Here is a 22,603-nt window from a genome sequence, read left to right on the forward strand (position 1 = left end):
TTAACCAAACTGACTCCATTCACGTTGCACTGCGATTGAAAAATACCTTGTGAATAGTGAATGTTGACCGTGCATTCCCATCATAAGATAATATGGATTATTATACCTCAAGTGAGAATCCTGCATTCTGATTGGTCGAGAGATATTTGGTATTTTAAACTATCACACGGCAGGTAACATTAGAAAAATAGGAAACAATAAACACGTTCGTAGCAACCCCCTAGCAACGGGTGATAGTGTATTTTTGACAGTGCAAAATATTAACCGCCCGAAAAAGATGCGCACTCGTTTCTTTTTTCGACGCCATCTTTGTTGTTGAAGCGACGCTTCAAAAATTATCTGGACCTATTTAGTAATAGTTTTGCCAAATTAGTCTGTTTATCATTTTTTTTTCATACGGAGCTTCCCGTTCACGCCTTTTCGCTTACCGCCAAAGCGCTATATGTTGGTTTTTATGAACCCGTCGGTGATTAGGTGAACGGAAGACAAACGCAGAAGACAAGACAACAAGAATTTTTCACTAAATGCTTATTGTGAGTATTCTTTTTTATAATGCAATGATAGTTAGCGCTACTGAGTAGAAGCTGATATGCTATTCTACTGCCGACGGTGACTGTTCGACTTTTGCTAAAATCAGTAAAAATGTTTCAATAGATTGCAAAACTAGTTTTGTTTCTAGACTTTTGGTATAATAAAATAAATACTACCTGCATTAGTGCAGGTAGTATTTATATAATATCATCTTAAATATTGATGTATTTGTTAATGAAGACTCGTTTAAGCATGCATAAAATTCACTTTTAATTCAGCGACGTCACCATTGCAGATTTTCTGTTTTACTTCCGTGAGATATATTAAGAAATTTATGTATTTGGTAGTGAAAGCTCAATAAAAAACAATAAAATAACTCTTAATTTCGTGACTTCACGATTTTAGATTCTCCTTTTTGTACATTTGTGACTTAACAATGTTTAATTGTTATATACCATTCTTTTCAACTCTTTAAATTAAAAAAAAATAACGTCCTATTAACAGCCAGGTTCTGCACGCGATTCCTACCATGGGCGATTCTATTAATAGCCACTTTAGATGACGGACGGTGAGTGATCATGATACTACTCCCTGAGCATCACAAAACCGAACGTTTCATTCTATTTCTACTCCTCTCCTTTATTTCCATTTCTGCCGAAGCGGTCAAAACCTGCAGCAGAATCGATCGGAACCTTTTCGTCAATCAATTTCAAAATAAACAACACTAATGGTTTTTATTGGCGGCTAATTCGGACTATCGTGTTTCAAATTACGACACTATAACAGTGCATTACTGACATATCTCTGTTAATTAGGACTGTTAAAACCAATCTATTACATCAATATCGCGATAGCTGTTATGTAATTTGTTACTACGTCTGGTATCTCACTCTGGTATGGTTACATTGTATTCCTAAAGCCTGTAGCGTCTGTAGAGGGTCTGCAACGGTTGCGTGCATTTGTTCTATAAATAAAGTATAATGTTGTCATTGTATCACTATGTAATATAAACAGATGATCGACGATGACGTTTTACACACAAAAGAAACACTTAAGAAGTAGTTTATAGGTTTACGGTTGGCCTCCCCTTTAGGAGACGTGCTGTTTGTATGAATGTGTGTGTCTTTTGGGAGGTTGTGGTATATATTCATGTTGTTGTGGGTGAATTTCTGTATGGTTTGGGAGGCTGCGGTATATTCATGTTGTAGTGGGTGACTATCTTTGTGTTGTGTCTTCTTGTATGGTGGGAACTTTTGCCTTTTTTATAGTGCCTCATCAAGGAAGACAAACGAGATCCCATCGTTTTATGGTAAGTGATTTTTTATTCTAATGCTACAACAAACCTTTACAGCACTTGCTGAATCATATTCACTGATACATTTCAGTAATAGAACCTACACAAATAAGATGTTAAAAACCCCCTGCACATTAGCCAACTGATGTGCACCAGTTTATCGGCCTACACGAAGGGTTTATATTGTTGACACCAGCCATTGGACGGCCTGCTATAAACGTAATGGTATCATCTATGGCGGAGGACAATGGCTTACCAATCAGCCTAAGTATACTGATGTGGAGAGGTGGCCCCGGGTGTGGTCTTTTATGATGATCATTACTCAGTTCAAATGACAGTGCACGAATAAAAGTTGAATTGTGTGTCTGTGACATTTGACATAACGGCACACTAATTATTTTTTGTGGACGTGTTGGTATCTTTATTTGCTGTAATATCATAATTTGACGTCCTTGTTCAATTTTGGCTTTAGCATATAGGGTACTGTTTCGTACTGATTAGATTGAATTAGTATGAAAACCATACAGATAACGCATGAAGGTGGTATAGGGATCAACCAACTAAATAAAAAAAGACCTTCGAAATGGCCCTTGTGTATACAAGATTGAGCCCAGGATAGAATTTTAACCCGGCCGCTGATTGGCTGGCTAATTATGAATTTCAAAAGTAAAAATGTTTTCTGACAGGTAATTATTCCTAGATAACCATAATATCAATTTGGAAATTCATATTGAGATTTAGGTTCAAAATATCGATTTTGATAATGAATAGGTAAAAACATTAGAATTTCCGGATATTTTACTGCAAAATGCGCCTGATTTCAATAAAGCTACCCTGGTTGGAGTTTGAGCAGAAGGACCCAAACTTTTTTTTCTATCTAGTGTTATATGAGAACCTAGACTTTAATTATAGAACACAATACCTAACTAATATTTCTTTGTTTTAATAATACAGTACAAAACTTTAACAAAGTTTAACACTGTGGTCTATGTAAAATCATTTAGTTGGTTGCTCTCTTTACCACCCAATTCCAAACAATATTGTTAAGTTGTAAAATCTCACCTCAAAGAAAAGAGGAAAACAACACAAAAAAAGAAGAAGACGAAAATAGTTGCTGTCTTAGCATTGTTCTTTTGTGAAACGACATTTTGTGAATAGATAATACCTATCCCACGCATGCGCGATTGATGTCATCCGTTTTAATCCGATATGGTCCCGTATTTCTCAAGGGAGATAACCTTTGTATATCAGACTTTATTACCGCGACAATGGTCTGGTAAGATTGATATATTATTTATGACAAGTAATATCTATCAATAAGAAGTGTTCCCCAAGGAATGATTATGAGCGGAATTATGATTGACACATGTACAGTGTAGGGACTACTACAGAAATAAATAATGAACGTGACGTTTCTAAGTCCCATACAACATAAAGCGGTAATACAATGACGCATTACAAAAATCGACCTTTCTAAAAAATGACAATAAAAGTTTGTAAATCAAAGTAACACTTAAGAAAAATAGAGATATGAAATGAAATCAACGGGATTATGCAATACGTTGCTATTTGACAGTCTAGGATATCAAGTCTTTTATTGAATTTCTCTCTCGATGTAGAAGAACAAGGAAAATATACCTCATCAGAAATCAAACCCGGGGCTGGGCGTGAAAATCCACGGCTCTAATGACTGAACCAAAGAAGCATGTTCCGTATGCTGAGTGACAGATACGATAATTACACTATATACAAATCACACCGACCCGTTCCTATTCTGTCGGCATTGTTTAGAGAGCGAGGTGTGCCCTGGAAAATACAGCTATATTTGTCAATGACCGTACGATAGTTTATCTAAACACATATTTCCGCATCATTCGTTTAACCAAAATATATTAACTCATCTATCTCGTGAATGGTTCCTCTGCTCATTCAGCCGTGTCGATCGTTCGTTTACATTCAGTGTATCTAAGGAAACCACTACAGAATCCTCACGTGAGTCAAGGTCAAGGTTACGTCTTTATCAACGTTAATCAATTTAACACAATGGAAGCGCACGATTAAAAGGCAAATTGACTTCCGCCAGGGACCTCGGATTACGTTCAGGAGAGTGAACTGATTGAGCGTAGTGTACTTAAGTCTTACATAGGCCAACTGTGTCTATAGCGAAGAAGAGGACTGTGATGGTCCACTGTTGGTAGACAAACAAATCGGAAATATACAGTGTATGGAAATCATTCATAACCGTCTCACTCTGAATCTTTTCAAAAAGTAGTTTTGACATAGTTTGATGATCCAATAAACACAACATTAATGATTAAAGCGAACTAATACACATAACAAGAAATGCTTCCTTTTGTATTGCTATTAATCTGACTCGTTGAAAGCCTATATAATAACAGACAGAAAATCAGGCTAAGTATCATTCAGGAAGTCATACCACTTGATTCCTACATCAATAAGCCAAATTTGGACCAACGGTTTTAAGGGTTGATGAGCAAAACGACAAAACTTTGTCGTATGTTTTCCTGGTATTATCGGGTTTGTTTGTTTGTTTGTTTGATAAATCAACGTCCTATTAACAGGTATGGTCATGTAAGGACGGCCTCCCATGTATGCGGTGTGTTGCGTGTATGTTGTGCGAGGTGTGTGTTTTGGGAGATTGTGGTATATTCATGTTGAATAAAATAAAGAATATTTTTTGTTGTTGAGTTCTAAACTAATGTAAAACGGTAAATCTATTTTAGAAAGCAAATCGAGCGAAACAGATACAAAGCTAAGTGATGGAGTAATAGGACTTCGAAACTATGACCACTAAGTAGGCATTTCAATATTCATGTCTTTTTTCCAAAGATAGGAAATGGGAAAAAAATCCTTTAATTGCACATTGTGTTTTTTCACTGCATAGAATGATTCTAGTCTCTCGGGAGTAGGTCTTCAATTTCATTACATAGTATGAAATATTGGATGTAACGACCTGGTGTCCGTTATTATGTGACACCTACAGCATTCTCGCCAGAGTCATCATGTCAGAACCAAAGTGTAGCCTTTAGTTGGCAACATGCTGAGAGCGTTAGCAAATGACAGGCAATATAAATGCTGATTTTAATGAGCAGGAATAATCTCTACTGGATGTGACTGGGTACACTGGAATTAAAGACTCGAGTTCTTGCGTACGATAGAGTTACATAACAGCTATATAGATTTCAGTTCGAATGACAAATGTCAGACATAAGAACACGCTAATGGCGATGTGATATTGTAGTATGAGGATTTAACTTAACATAAGACATGTGTGGCTTAGTGGTTAAGGAGTGCAACATTTTAGCACTAAGACATGGATGTCACAAATATGATTAGCATCTAATTAGGCCAACATAATATATGTCTGTTTAGGGTAACATTGTGAAAAAATAGGGTCGATAAGTCGGGAGGATTTTTTAGTGTCTTTCACTCTAATGTAATGGCCGGAAACGGAGTCTGAGATCAAAATCCCGACTTTCAATTTTTTGTAGAAAAGTGGGGAAAAAATTGTGTCTGGGGTAAAGAATTAGGGTCGGTCGGGTAACCCTAAACAGACTTATTATTTTTTTGGCCTTAGTGTAGTGAAAATGTCGTTTTAAATAAATATTCACTGGCTAGCCAGGAGTTACATCTACCTTTAAGTGGCAGTTACCTCTAGGGTACCGCGGATGACAATCCGTCTTTGCATATTACAGAGTTAGCTTCCTTGCGAGTAGGTATTGATTGTGACGTCATTATTTTGTAAGCGCAATTTACGTCGTTTTGTCCGAAAATTATGACGTTACGCTCGCAAACACATGACGCCACAATCAATACCTACCCGCAAGTGAAGATAACTATGTAATATGCAGATTCATAATTTGTAAGAAAATTACATAAATGATAAATCAATCTTCTATAGCCCCAGTATTGAATGATTCGAAATATGCGAATTCATTAACAAATACATATCACAGAAAATATTATTTTCAGAGACGTACATGTAATGCATCTTAAATGCAAACCAAATCACATTGCACGAAAAGAAACACATAACAGAGGCATTTGTATAAATCAATACACTCTTGAGATGAAAGCTCCCCTACGCTAAATCAAGCCAAACATGTATTGTGTTTTAAATATTGATGACACATAAGGAGAAACATCAACTTAATAGATGTCTTATACATATCAGTAAATATTATTAGAGCCCGTCGTGTCTCTTCATAAGGAGTCCATACATCATTCAGCATTTATTTAATTGGCAGTTAGTTATTTGACAAACATTTTCCAATTTCCAAATGTGTTTTAGGTGTAAATATAAATCACCCATTCTACAAGGATTATTTTCGTAAATAACTTTGGGAATTCATTAATTCGTTTTACTGTGTTTAGACTAGTAAATTCCGTATCAATATCCTTGGTAGGAACTTACATACTGAAATTAAACCGACATGTCTCATCGAGGTTTAAATGAGTCCCTTTTAGTGGCGATATGGATATGTTAATACAATCGATACCTGCTAAAATGTATCTTAATAAATTCAGTGACGAAAGCACATTTGTCATGATACGTTCCCTCCTAGAACTATACAGTTGTCACACATAACGACTATATCTTAATATTATTGTTTTTAATTCGTAACTCCTTTATATTTCGTCAACACCAAAAAACCTTTCTAGCCATTAGAAACCATATCATAAAAACAAGAAAAAAAAACTATAATAGGTTTGACTTGTTACATTAAAGTACTATTAACAGTCAGGGTAGTTACAATCCTTATAAGATAAAAGTGATATTAACAGTCAAGGTAGTTACAATCCTTATAAGATTAAAGTGCTATTAACTGTCAGGGTAGTTACAATCCTTATAAGATAAAAGTGTTATTAACAGTCAAGGTAGTTACAATCCTTATAAGATTAAAGTGTTATTAACAGTCAGGGTAGTTACAATCCTTATAAGATAAAAGTGTTATTAACTGTCAGGGTAGTTACAATCCTTATAAGATAAAAGTGCTATTAACAGTCAGGGTAGTTACAATCCTTATAAGATAAAAGTGCTATTAACAGTCATGGTAGTTACAATCCTTATAAGATTAAAGTGCTATTAACAGTCAGGTTAGTTACAATCAGTCAGGTTAGTTACAATCCTTATAAGATTGAAGTGCAATTAACAGTCAAGGTTGTTACAATCCTTATAAGATAAAAGTGCTATTAACAGTCAGGGTAGTTACTATCCTTATAAGATAAGAGTGCTATTAACAGTCATGGTAGTTACAATCCTTATAAGATAAAAGTGCTATTAACAGTCATGGTAGTTACAATCCTTATAAGATAAAAGTGCTATTAACAGTCATGGTAGTTACAATCCTTATAAGATAAAAGTGCTATTAACAGTCAGGGTAGTTACAATCCTTATAAGATAAAAGTGCCCTTAAAAGTCAGGGTAGTTACAATCCTTATAAGATAAAAGTGCTATTAACAGTCAGGGTAGTTACAATCCTTATAAGATAAAAGTGCTATTAACAGTCAGGGTAGTTACTATCCTTATAAGATAAAAGTGTTATCAACAGTCATGGTAATTACAATCCTTATAAGATAAAAGTGCTATTAACAGTCAGGGTAATTACAATCCTTATAAGATAAAAGTGCCCTTATAAGTCAGGGTAATTACAATCCTTATAAGATAAAAGTGCTATTAACAGTCAGGGTAGTTACAATCCTTATAAGATAAAAGTGCTATTAACAGTCAGGGTAGTTACAATCCTTGTAAGATAAAAGTGCTATTAACAGTCAGGGTAGTTACAATCCTTATAAGATAAAAGTGCTATTAACAGTCAGGGTAGTTACAATCCTTATAAGATAAAAGTGCTATTAACAGTCAGGGTAGTTACAATCCTTATAAGATAAAAGTGTTATAACAGTCAGGGTAGTTACAATCCTTATAAGATAAAAGTGCTATTAACAGTCAGTGTAGTTACAATCCTTATAAGATAAAAGTGATATTAACAGTCAGGGTAGTTATAATCCTTATAAGATAAAAGTGCTATTAACAGTCAGTGTAGTTACAATCCTTATAAGATAAAAGTGCTATTAACAGTCAGGTTAGTTACAATCCTTATAAGATAAAAGTGCTATTAACAGTCATGGTAGTTACAATCCTTATAAGATAAAAGTGCTATTAACAGTCATGGTAGTTACAATCCTTATAAGATTAAAGTGCTATTAACAGTCAGGGTAGTTACAATCCTTATAAGATAAAAGTGCTATTAACAGTCATGGTAGTCACAATCCTTATAAGATTAAAGTGCTATTAACAGTCATGGTAGTTACAATCCTTATAAGATTAAAAGTGCTATTAACAGTCAGGTTAGTTACAGTCCTTATAAGATAAAAGTGTTATTAACAGTCGGGGTAGTTACAATCCTTATAAGATAAAAGTGCTATTAACAGTCAGGGTAGTTACAATCCTTATAAGATAAAAGTGCTATTAACAGTCAGGGTAGTTACAATCCTTATAAGATAAAAGTGCTATTAACAGTCAGGGTAGTTACAATCCTTATAAGATAAAAGTGCTATTAACAGTCAGTGTAGTTACAATCCTTATAAGATAAAAGTGCTATTAACAGTCATGGTAGTTACAATCCTTATAAGATTAAAGTGCTATTAACAGTCAGGGTACTTACAATTCTTATAAGATAAAAGTGCTATTAACAGTCAGGATAGTTACAATCCTTATAAGATAAAAGTGTTATTAACAGTCAGGGTAGTTACTATCCTTATAAGATAAAAGTGTTATTAACAGTCAGGGTAGTTACTATCCTTATAAGATAAAAGTGCTATTAACAGTCAGGGTAGTTACAATCCTTATAAGATAAAAGTGCTATTAACAGTCAGGTTAGTTACAATCCTTATAAGATAAAAGTGTTATTAACAGTCAGGGTAGTTACTATCCTTATAAGATAAAAGTGCTATTGACAGTCAGGGTAGTTACAATCCTTAATAGATAAAAGTACTATTAACAGTCATGGTAGTTGCAATCCTTATAAGATAAAAGTGCTATTAACAGTCAGGTTAGTTACAATCCTTATAAGATAAAAGTGTTATTAACAGTCAGGGTAGTTACAATCCTTATAAGATAAGTGCTATTAACAGTCAGGTTAGTTACAATCCTTATAAGATAAAAGTGCTATTAACAGTCATGGTTGTTACAATCCTTATAAGATAAAAGTGCTATTAACAGTCAGGATAGTTATAATCCTTATAAGACCTCCCATTAAAACCTTCTTGCATCAATGATAGCAACTAAAATATGTTTTAGATACTACGATCACTCATGTTAAAAACATGTTAGATTGGTACTAAAATTCTCCGGGCGTAAACACTTCGGACGTCAACATTGACTCCATATTAATGTTTACTAATGTTTTTGTCAGGAAAACAAGTTTAGCAATAAAACAGCTCAACATAAAATCAAATACAAAAAAATATGCAGTCCGATATGTTAACCACGGTGACTAAAGCGCCTAAGCGATATGAAGATTTTAAAGATCATCGTGTGAACGATTCAGAATTATATCGAACGGATTTGCGCTATGTGGTATACAGTGGCTGTCTGTTCGTTATGGAGTGCGGCCGCATCGTATTGTTCAGATCTGAAGGACGTGATCAAGATTCGTCTCACGATTAAGTGTAATTTTCATGAAACAGTTTCAGGTGTTATCAGAAAATCTGACTTCACACTTAAAGCTTAAGACTGTCCCATTACAATGTCCATTTCTCGTCATTATATTTTGTTGCCATGGCGACCTTGAGGCATTAATGGCCTACTCAAGATGAACGGATAATTCAAGATGTCGATAATTCCCGAGTCGAACAGACTCAAACCGTAGACATAGATTTAGATTTTAAACTTTTTTCATGCTAGTAACATCCCAGTATATACGTAGCCTTAGCGAGAACGTTTTTTCGAAACTGTGGACAAATTAAAAATAAGTGCTATGAAGATTAATTTTTTTATAATGTGAACTTTTATATTCAATAATCAGTAACAAATGGAAAGATACAATGATGACACTGAGGCTGAAGAAAAGTATCTATATCAATCTGTAAGTGTGGACACGGTGGATAGTAATGATATGGTACAGACATTGACCAATTATTCTAAATCCGATTACCTACTAGTCTTTGGTGAACCAGTTATTCTTCATCTTATATCGTTAGCCGTTAATACGATGTCCATCAGACATTATGTTTTACATTTATTTTCATCATAAAGTACAAATTGAAATACGGAGTTTTTATAGACACCAGCATACCATATTTATATCTATATAATGTATTATTAATACTTCGTCATTTACAATTTCAAGACATTTATCAGATGTACTTTGTGAATAATAACGTGTTATTTTTTCGAGGGCAATATATAAGTTGTTGGTTTCATTTTCCATTTGAATCTCAGAACAAACATGTAATCAAACGGTGAACCGAACTTTACGATAAACAATGTCAAGGCCGATTAGTATATTGTCTGGGGGGTATCATGCATCTACATGTAGCATGTATATATTTAGCCTTTTATACCAGACTCATTTTCCCAGTGATGGAAACATGATCAAATTTTTGAAAACCTTAACATGTTTTATTCTTGAAGCATTTTGCACCTAACCCGTCGAGATCACGATTGTTTTTTCCAATATCCCCGGAGATATTGATCTTAGCTTCCAAAGCAGAACAAAGTGTGCTTGTCTGAAACTGAAGGCACGTATATGCATTCGGAAATAGATTTAAAAGCGAATAATTTAGAACTTTAATCATTTATATGTGTCGTAACTAGGCGAAAAAATGTGATATTTCCTTCAGTCATCTATTGGAAACCATAAGGTTTGATTAATTAATCTGTGGAAATCATAAATGGAGAGTTAAAACATGTCTTATAATTATTACACATATAGTTACAACGCAGAATTTAAGCGCTCTGAAATTCTTGTCGATATGCCTTATGTATGTTTTGATGAAAACTTACCTGCATATATCACTTTTGAATTACTAAATCACTGAAAATGTGAAATAAAACGGTACATGACCACTTCGCTTTCATTTCAACCAATTTTATTGAATAAATTAATAGAATTGGGCAACAGGCTAAGCTTATATAGGCCCTCTCTTAGCCAAAGATTATACAAATAAATTATAAACATGTGTTCAGTTGATAAATCTAACACCATATTAATTAAACAAATAAGGTAAGTATTAAAAATAATATATCAATGTCAATATATCACGTATTATACTCCTATAGATATATAAGTCAGCACTTGGCTTCATGATCAAGCCGTGGGTACTCATTTCACTGAAATGTACATGTAGATTTAACTAGGATCGTTTTGGCCAGTACCACTAACTTCATTTGACTGTAAACATTTAAAATATTTGCATCGTAAGTTTTGAAATTCTTAAACATTATGGCAACTTTTGGTGGAGAATAACATGTTGAAAACCCTTCTTCATTCGTGAGTATGATGCAAAATACGGTTTCTTTCCCTCTAACGGGGGTATGCCTAGAGAAATATTGGCATTCATTTAGATATTAGTGTCGTAGTTTTACAGAATTCGCACGTTTTTTTGTACTGTTACTAGCAGACAATACATATTTGACCCAGTTCTTATATGAGTGTCTAGGGAAATCTTCATAGCGGCAGCGTTTAGTAAATTTTACCACAAGGAAATTAGTTTCTCTTCTAATTATTTAATCGGGGAAATATATTGAAATTTTCTTACCAACACTAATTAATCGGATGACATGGGCGAATCATTGCTAGCAGTTAAACGCTAGCTTTGCGATAATTGAGCATCTCTTGTAAAGAATAAATGATGTATTTTGTAGATTCAATATGACAATTTTGTAAGGAAGCGTGCTGAGAAAACGAGTCGTGTAATAACGAGTACAGGAAGGCGTTAGGTATTACGCAAGATTATGAAACATCAATGGATTGCTTTTTTGGCGTTTCGGGATTTATTAGCTACACTGAATTCTGTACTTTGTCAAAATATAATAATTTAATTTCTACTATGTCAAAATGTACGCATTTAATTTCTACATTGTCAAAATGTAATCATTTATTTTCTTCTATGTCAAAATGTAATAATTCAATTTCTACTTTGCCAAAAAAGTAATAATTTCATTTCTACTATGTCAAAGCGTAATAATTTAATTCCTACTATGTCAAAATGTAATAATTTAATTTCTACTATGTAAAAATATAATAATTTAATTTAGTTACACTTACTTTTATTAATGATATATATCGATATTTGAAGTATTTTGTCCATAGACCGAAAGCATTGTACGTCAAATATTATGGCAACATACATACAAAACGTTTTCAGTCATTGGTCAAACTAAACTGGGCAATGTATCAATATACCACAACTTAGTTTTTTAATGTAACAGAAAGTACATGTTCACACGAGTATCAATGTCTAATAATTACCTCATTGAGTTAAAAAACTGTAATTATAACTATTATTTTCAATATCTTTTGGGTTTATGGAGTCATAGACAAACAACGAAATAAGTGTTTATAAAAAAGATTTTTTTCCTATAACTTCATAAAAGATATTGAGAATAATGCTTAAACGATTATCTTACTTTTCAGTAACAGTATAAATAATTGTTTACAAAGACATGTTACGTCTACAACATGTCATTCGGAACTGACATAAGTCAGGATTTAAATATTAAATGCAAGTATCCAATGTTTAAAGACTCCTGCAGATCAATGTGGCGCCGACTTAGAAGTCTAGTATTGTAATGATCAGAAATTCGACATTGTTCCTGAGACTAAAACAAGCTTTTGAATCCGAATGTGTATTGTTTTTATTTTCTGTATAACTAATGAAAGATGAATTTACATATATATGCCGTTACTTTAAACATACAGAATGATTGCTTTATTCAGTAAGAGTGTCTGCTGGTTTGAAATGTAGATCTTATTGGAACAGGATCTACTGAATCTGAGACGTAACTCAAAGTATTTTAAGTGCGTGATTAACAGATCCTTAATGGTATTGTTTATTTTGAGTGAAAAATGATTACATCTCTATTAGACGGCTAAAAATATTAATATATATATGTGTGTGTTTGGATTATCATTAGATACCTCGTCCAACGTGAATCGAATACATTTATAAACAAACAACCATTTGTATAATGTGGATCAATTATACTTTTAGAGGTAATATAGTCAAGCGAAATTCAGGTAAGTATTTTAATCTACGGTAAGTCGGTATCTCTTTTTTATGATTCAACATTTGAAGTATTTTATTAGCAGTATAGCTGACATTTGTCACAAAGCTCCGCTTCAAATTATATTCTGTAATTACATACCTCTAGTCTGAACGGTCCTACTCTATGTTACACAAATCTCGCGTGTTTACGTGAATATTGGCGATTTCCAATTAACTTTAACATGATTGCACAAGTTCCTTCCACCACAAATTTCATCTCAGAGTATTTTGCTAACAGCTAAATTCGCGTACTTGAGGGATTGATTTTTTTCTATATTTCAATTGCGTTGTCTGGGATAATTTAACCACATGAATACAATGATTCTTGTTTAATATGGCAAAAGGCGTGGTGCGTGACCATTGAATAAAACTATTTCAATTTATTTTTGAAACGTATTTATATTCAGTTTCTCAAACATATCCAGTTCACTGAAATGATATGACACGTTGCAGGTATCCTCCAGATATATAATTTTGAAGATGGTAAGTTTTTTTGAACTATTGAAAATTACGAATTACCCTGTTTCGTACAATTATATTAGCGCTCAGCATACCGGGAGTGGGACGACTGGTTCGCCCGTTGGCAATATATGACTGGATGGGTTGTGTTGCTTGATGTCTTCGGTGGCATGTTTCAATGATATAGTAATACAAAGGGCAAAAGTTACATTATGCAAGAAGACACAATGCGAATATACCGCAGTCTTCCAAAACATGTACCACACACTTCATGCACGCAAAATACTGCATACATTGGAGGGCGTCCATACATAACGCTGTATGGTAAATGAGCGTAGATATAACAAACAAAACAAAACTATCCACACCAAGACCTTCTCCGAATACGGTTTTGATGATATGTGCGTTGGTGCTTATAACAATGTTACAATCATTAATTATGTATGAAAAGGCACTAATTAATTTGTGAATCGATGTGAGAGCGGCCATTAAACTTCGGCATGCTAAAGGTCAGCAATTCTGTTGTCCAGACCAGTTGCGAATAATCAAAATAGAGCCATATATTGGCGTCTAGTAAGGCTTTAAACCATCAGTTACAGCAATGCTGAAGACCGCGGAAATATCCTTAAGTCACTGACCTAATGAACAATTACGTCATCGGAATGTATCAACATCATAACCATCTGTTTAAACAAATCGTATTGTATATTTTCTAAGCATACCTGAAAGAGTATTTGGTCAGTTTAAAATGTCATTGTGGGGAAAAAATACATCTCGATACGACATGACGGACGCAAGTGAAATTGTTTTCGGGAAATTTTCTCTATGCATTTTAGTGTAGTTCAAGCTCATATGTTTGTAATAAATATTGTTGAAAACCCTCCTATGTTTTTATTGGACAGACTCAATCACTATGATGACGTTTGTTTTGCTACAGTTTCACTTTTAAACTTCAAAATAATTGAAATATGATTTCTTTTAATTGGAGTGTCGCTAATATATCACATATTGATCAGATATGTATTTTGAGTTCATGCATATATAGAATATAATGTTAATTAGAAGCGAACATAATAAGGTTATTAATTGTAATTGTTATGTCTATTAACAGGGATGTCAAAAATCATAATAACCATAATGAATGACGATAGTCGAACTATAGAGCAAAGATGATACAATGTAACATAATTCATTCTGTTTTTTTTTTTTTTGTCTCTTAAACCCTCACATTCGAGCAGAAATACCTCCCTCTTTAAATGCATTCCTAAACTATACTAAAGAACTGAGATATTGAAGCGTTTTATCGAATATTGAAATCGTAGACCACTTCTGTATTGCGAATGTCCCGTCCCCACCCTTAACCAATGAACAATCCTCCTTTATCAAATCTGTCAAACCCAGACACGTGGAGTATTTACATAGGAAATAACTGTTTTCTTGGTCCGATATCTTCACGGCGTATCTCCGCCTATTGACATTGGGATAGGAAGTGTGTTGACACTGTATGGTATGTGTAGTAAGGGATGGAGATACAGAGTGATTGGGTCCGTCCACTTCTCTGTTCACACTGATAACAATAATCTATCACCTTTTAAGTGATCCTGCGATCTGTCATCTGTTTGATATTGATCATAAAGATCATGTTTAACTTTATCCACGAGTACGGATTTACATAGTTTCTATCATAGAAATGGTGTTAAAACGATTTGATTAATTAGGTTTATTGTCCTATAACACCCAGGGTAATTTAAGGACGGTCTTCATGAGAGAAATTTGGTGCGGTGTATGAATATCCGTATGCCTTGAGGGGTTGCGGTATTTTCGTGTAATGGTTACTTGTAGTAATGGAGCTCATGTCCCTTTTAAAGTGTTATCTTACAGACGCATTCCGCCAAAAACACCAAACAAACTCATTCACCTAAGCGTTGATTTCACTATTTTTTATAACTTCATATGGGTATGAAAGAAATTTTATTTGCAAACTGTGTGAATCTGCGTAGCGGATTCTCACAAAAGTTTGCAAACAACATTTATTTCATTACCGTATGAAGTTAAAAAATAGTTACATCAATGCTTATGTTTTTTCAGACTACATGATAGAGTACGTTTAAACGAACAATTCTTTTGATTTTTCGATGATTTTTTTTCTAAATCCATACGCAACGTCGACCTCTCTATTGCGACGTTATGATTACGTCGGATTTTCATGCCATTCTCGGATTTATTTCTTCATAGCTTATAAGGAAAAGAATCTGCCAACCAGAGAGTTGGATTTAGTATGAAACAAATAAAAATAATAATTATATTACCCTTACAACGGGTAAACCAGTCGTTCCACTTCCTTCATGCTAAGCACATAACAGGATAATATATAGAGAAATCATGGACTAGTGTCATTGATTAAAATAGATAGAGAATAGTAAAATATACATCCATAATTTATAGATTACATCGTATGGCCAAGAGTAGTAGTGTATAGAACTCAAAGGTTATATTGCGGTCGCGGTGGTCAAATGGTAACGATGTTCATATGCCATATTATCGAATACTCTCTACCTTTTTGTCGCGCGGGCGGATCCCATATGGGCAAGTTGAAAGGCACTATCCACTATTTGGTGTTTTCATCTGGTACCCTTAACTAACCCATGCTATTAAAAGGAAGGCTTTACACCAAACCAACGAATATATTCTTGTAAACCAATAACTTGTGTACGAATAATATATTAATTGTTGTTTAAGAAACGACCAAAGAATGCTTATTACAATTATATTGTTGGTTGGGTACAACATAGTGTTCAATTATGTACAAAATAGTATACATGTACTACTGTATCACTAGGAAAACTCCTATCATTCGGAATAGAGTTCCAGATATTGTCATCCAATTTGGCTTGCGATAAGGTTAACAAGTGCAATTTTGTCCTACCTAATAGACGTGAAATGGCGTTTCTGTACTAGACTTATGTACAAGTTCATTACGATATCTAAAGTCAAGGCTATATAATGGCGCAAGAGTACGGATAAACGTGTATATGTGAGACAGAATGTAACGAGTCACAGATTCTGTCCTGCACGGGTGGATTTTCAAGGTCAGTTGATTATACTGTCTGTCCTATTAGTATATAGGGTCATTTACGGACATTAACCTTGTATTTAATCTGATGACTGAGCGTGTTGTGGAGACTGCGCTTTATCCCTATCTACCTGCGATAGTGAAAACTTTAATACACCATGCATTGGTATCTAAATGGATTATACATGTATGTCTAAAGTTACCGTCTGTACGGTGCATACCCGGTCACAATATTATGACAATTGGTAAAACAGTCATTCTAGCATACAAATGTATCGTCATCAAACTCTATTATGATATGAAAATAAAGTGTGTAATCCCTTTGAATCAAAACATGTGCTTAAGCTCGATGCTGCACAGCAGAGAGCAGCAACCAACCAAATACACGGGGTCCCAGATCTACCATTAACAGATTGTCTACTGAAACTCCGATTACCAACTATAGAACTTCTATTGAGATATAGAAGAGTAAGAGGAAAAATGATCGAGATGCTTTACGACATTCAAGACTGGATTTGCGTTATAGCGATTTTAATATTCTAGAAACACATTTATGTTCATTACTATTAGTTTCTTTTGAATTTTCTATACAAAGGCACAGAGACAAAACAACAATAAGATCAATTCACTGCTAACCCTTATCATTTAAGTAGAAATGTGTTACTTTACGACAAAGGTTGAATCCCTGAAAGTGTAAACAATTCATTTTATTGTTAATGCGGGATCGAACTTCTACGACCTTGCAAAGTGGTTATCTACGGGATATGGAAGTGGAAGTGTGTTATTTCTACGTATTGTTTGAATCTAATGGTGCCTCACTTGAACTCGCGACTAAGATGTTGAGGGCTTGTGGCTTCGGGACATCTGGGTGCTGATTGGTGACGATTTCCCGATACACTGCAATAAACCTCTGTGTCGTGAGTACGGTCATATTCACTCTCGGTCTTTCGCTTCCAAAAACTAGCACATCATCAAACGTTCTGGATACACATTAATAAGACTTTAAAGCAGTAAATCATACCCAGCATGTTAGATTGTTGGAAAGCGCTGCATCGTGGTCGTTGTATCAAAAGATGTGACGTTTTCATAAAACTCAAATTGACCTTTATTACTAATAATACATCTTGACGGATGAGAAGTTCACTGATGAGTTTTGTAGATTTAACATGTATGAACTTGATCTTGATGGTAATGACTTGATGATTATCTGGCGGGAAATAGACGATGCCGTGTCATGCGAATGTTTTTACATGTATACATGTATACATGAAGTCCGACATCGGGTTTTATTTTCTGGAAGCAACTACGAAGATTTGAACTCAATAAGAATTTGAATGAGTATTGTTTAACCCTAAAGGTGTTCACAAAAAGAATTTGATATCGATGGATTCTTTATCAAACGATGACTTTTGAGTACTAATTAGTGTGTTTTTGCTGGTGAAAATATTACTGCACCTTATTTGCATATTTCGGAAAATACACGTTACCGTATCCCTGCCGTATTTCTATCGGCTAAAAACTAATATGATTGTGGTAGAAACAGGTCACACTACTCGTGATTGTTGAATATTTAACTTATTCCACACTCGTAAGTTATTTTTTAAAAAAGTTACAAAAGACACTCGCTAAAGCTTGTGTCTTTTGTAACTTTTTAAAAAATAACTCATTCGTGTGGAATAAATTAAATATTCAACAACCACTCATTTTGTAACCTTAATATATACAAAAACGTTTCGCCGATAGTCTAAAGATAAAGTGAATCTACGCCTTCCATATGACGCCCAATTAAATTCATATTTCTTATGAGTTAAATGCTATTATTATGTTATATTATGAATTTTAAATAGGCACCGTTCACTTTATTGTCATATTAGGAAACTGGAGACACGAGTAAACTTATTTTTAATGATCATTGATGAGAGCTCCTGACTTATAATTGTTATCCCAGCTGCGTCGTCTTGTTGGCTTCATATTTGAACGAGTTTAATATTCCTTCTCTTGTAATTTGTGTGATTTGATATATCTCAACTGTTTCACTTTGTATTGATTATCTAAAAAATTGAAATCCAATATATATTTATATCATATTATTGCCAAAGCAACACACGCAAATATTACTAAAAATAAAAGCTATGTCATTTTTATAAGTATATCGGTAAGCTGTAGAGATTGATTTGATTATAAATAGTGAATAATAACTGAAACAGAGTTAGACGTTTTACTGTGACCCGCTATATTTTTCACTTGTTATTTTCAACGTATATGCGATCAAGGAAAACTAACTGACATTCGTGCAATCATGCAACGTTTTAAGCAATTATTTGCGAACTATTTGAAATTATTCGCTCTCTTAATCAAGTGACAATAATGTGGTTTACAGTAATCAACAATGTCATTTAAGTGTATATATTCTATGTTTGACTAAAATGCGGGTCAGTAGTTTCTTTAATTAAGGACTTGGTATTGATGACATCATCATACACCCATTGATAACCTCGATACCATTAAGATAGAACTAAGGTAAATGTTGCAATATTCAATTATTATTGGGTCAATATCAATAGTATGTGGTAAAGTGCTGGATGACACCCACAGATTATTGAACTGACACCCTTTTTGCGGTTTATTACTCAAGTGACATCGCCATACAAATATTGACATACGTATACGTAATAAATTGGTGTTAATGCCATTATCCTGTCAACGACACTGACCGAGAATCGACGATTATAGTACCGAATCGTGATTTAGTGTGTTCTAAAGACTCTGACTTGGAATCACCAAAGATGGTATCAAATCATGATCTGAAATCCCTCGTAAATATCTGTAGAAACATGGGACCTCAACACATCATTTTTAATCTAAAGACTACAATTTAGGTACAGAAGACTACAAGATATATATAACCAGGAAGATAGAGCTGTCCCTGGTCAATAATTGTGTACATTAATTAACCTTGTTGTTCATCCTCCAATAACTATAAATGATACCAACTAAGAGCAGAGTAGTGCCTGATTACATGATTACATTGCGTTCTTCAGTGTTCTTTTTACATAATGATTTGATTTTACAAATTAGGAAAAAATGCGCCTTATTAACATATGAATATTTAATATGTATATTTCAAAATTGTGATACTACCATTATGAATGGGAACATTTATTTTCAGTAGACTTCCGAAGCTAAATTTAATAATTGTGGTGACAAATCAACGCCTAATATGTGGATCCGCCAGCGGGTTTGTCCTTATTTCACTAATTAATGAAATACCGCAGACAAACAATTTTGCGATTTGACCTTAATACAAGAAGATCATATGCGATTTGGATTGAGGGGTAGACATCATTAAACCATTTTTCAATATTTTGCGGATAAAATTTTCGCTATTCTAGCAATGTCCCACGAAATCGCGAAATTATCATCTTCGCAAAAACACCGGCTTTACGGTAGAGGAGGGATAGTTCACGAATACTCGCCTTTCTACTACTCAGCCGCTGGAGGACCAACAAAGAAGCTCGCCACCGAAGGTGAAATTAATTACAACGTTATCGAATTGCAATCAGCTTCTGGTTCATACATGTTGTTATTAAGTTTCATACACCGACAGTCGCGTCAGAGTAAATTAATTTTGCAATATACCGAGGTATTTATTAACGAAGTACAATATAAATTAATATCGTTTTCAAATGGTCATTAAATGGATTAGTAACATATGGTGAGCAAACTGGTTTGAAATACTGCAGTAGAACTTGGAGCAAGCTCAATACTTCACACGTAAAATTTACCTAATTAGGAAAACAACGTTAATTTTACACTAACTTTTTCACATTTTGCTCTCAATAATTTATGGAATATTAACGTTTGTTCAGCTTTCTCTTTTTTGAGCCAGGATTCATAACATAACCTACATTTTAACGAATTTTAAAGACATATGTACTACAAACACATATAGCATAGACAGCCAAAATAATACACCATCCTCGAACCATGCCATTTCATGGTGTTTACCCGAAACAGATTGTAAATCACTCGTTGTCATACTACACATGGACAGATACAATAATGATGTATTATCAAAGTCATAGATAACGATCTGTTAAATCCTTTTACCCCATTTGACTTACGTACAATTGTACCCAGTACATCTGAAATAATAACGTCCAAATAACGTACTCATCTTTTTTTTTCGATCAATGACCTGATCCGCCGGTGAAAGTCATTTGGCTACACAATCTTAACGGACGAATGGAGATGCTTAGGACAGTCTATTGAGTAGAACTAATGGTAAAACCTACTTCTCATAAACAAAGTATTTGCTACTCACATAACTACATGGATAAAGTTATACTAGATATCATCAATGTATTCCCTCATTAATCGTATAACCTGTTTGTGGTCTAGTTTCGGAAACCTTTAGGATGACAGTCCGTTGTCATAGATTCATATACCTTTCACTACTCAAGCAGAGAGACGGGCGGAACCAACGGATGACCAACCGTGCTTTGTTTTAAATCATATTTTTTCTGTGCGTCTGTGTAGATTACAGCAAATTTTAGTATGATTTTAGATAATTTTATGACATGAATCAATTCCTTAAATGCTATGACAACCCCTATAATTTAATATTTTATAGCCCCCCCCCCCCCCAATATTCGCAGACTCATTAAGTATTTAACGAAAACGTGATTTCCGCAAAGTAAGCATTTAATTATTTGCATTTTACTCGCAATACCACAATTTATATATCTGTATTGTTATCACAGATGTATATCATTAATAATGCACTAAAACGTAAAATACTATCGTGCCTTGTGCCAAATGCATTGAAAGTGCCAAGACGATGCAGCAATGTAGGGTTTGAAATATTTCTTTGCGAAGCTTTCATAGTTAATTCCACAAATAATGTTGCATTATTGCTTCCTTTACCTATATTTCGGTTTTTTAAGAATAATCAGGGATGTCAATACTCAACCTTTGTGGATAATTGTAACGAAAACTGTATAAATAAAACATTGAAAATGAAATTGAGAGCAAGAACTGCGGATGGTATATGGTCACATTTGATGTAAAAGAAGAAGATATTGGAAGGTTTGTTATATCATGAATACCATGGCAATAATCTTTAAAAAGGGATGATTCGAACATGTTTATCAATAATGAGTCGTTTTCACTCCATTAGTAATTTTACAGAAATATAATACAAAGTTGAATGTAAAGACTTACCTGCATTGGAAGGGCAAATACAACAGCCAGATTAAGAATCCATGTGATAAGCAATGACGTTTTCATGGTGATGTATAAAAGTGTATGTCCGAGTGCTTTTTCGGAAATATGATATTTATAAGTTCTGTCAAATAAAGAATCTGTTCTCTATTGCTACGACCGTTTGACTTCTGATTGCATCGACCTCGTATAAAAATAATAGGCTTAGTATTAATTACCCTTTCAGCCGAGTTTCTAATTTAAGTGTTATCGATATAAACATATATGAATTTAAATAGTCTTGTAGGTACTGCTATTGCCGCCCAGCATCAACTGTTGATCGTATTGGTTGTGGACTTCCCGATGGTATCACGCGGCCGGTTCTGATAGCAGTGATGTTCTAGTGTCGCCTACGACTGAAAGACCAAACGGCAATCCTTGACGGTTTTAAATACGATTGCGGTGACTTCACAACCGATATCTTGCTGATTATGATAAGTACCTGTCACACTTTGAGATTACTGTAGTACCAGGGAATGCAGGCTGGCACGTGAGCGCGCGGGGGCCGTAAAGGCAGTAAACGGGAAGTTCAGGTTAGGGGAAGTTCGTCATACCCAGCCCACGTGTAAGTCTGTTCCCAATGTTAGATAATGTAACACGTCACAGAGTATCTCTACCTTTATCTAAATAGGGATCGTACAAGGCCAAATAAGTATCCTTTGATTATGAATGAAGTATCAGGTACATACTGT

At 34.1% G+C, this 22,603-nt stretch overlaps 1 protein-coding gene across 1 annotated transcript in view; it reads right to left on the reverse strand.

The window, feature by feature from the left end:
• The window catches only part of LOC138306192 (corticotropin-releasing factor-binding protein-like), a 31,826-nt gene extending 9,535 nt beyond the window's left edge, over nucleotides 1-22,291 (reverse strand). The window contains exon 1 of the mRNA XM_069246589.1: nucleotides 21,873-22,291. Coding sequence (XP_069102690.1) covers nucleotides 21,873-21,938 — 66 coding nt within the window. The 5' untranslated portion in view covers nucleotides 21,939-22,291. The remainder of the gene's footprint in view (nucleotides 1-21,872) is intronic.
• Nucleotides 22,292-22,603: the final 312 nt, after the last annotated feature.

Source organism: Argopecten irradians, chromosome 13 (genome assembly GCF_041381155.1).
Source record: "Argopecten irradians isolate NY chromosome 13, Ai_NY, whole genome shotgun sequence".
NCBI lineage: Eukaryota > Metazoa > Mollusca > Bivalvia > Pectinida > Pectinidae > Argopecten > Argopecten irradians.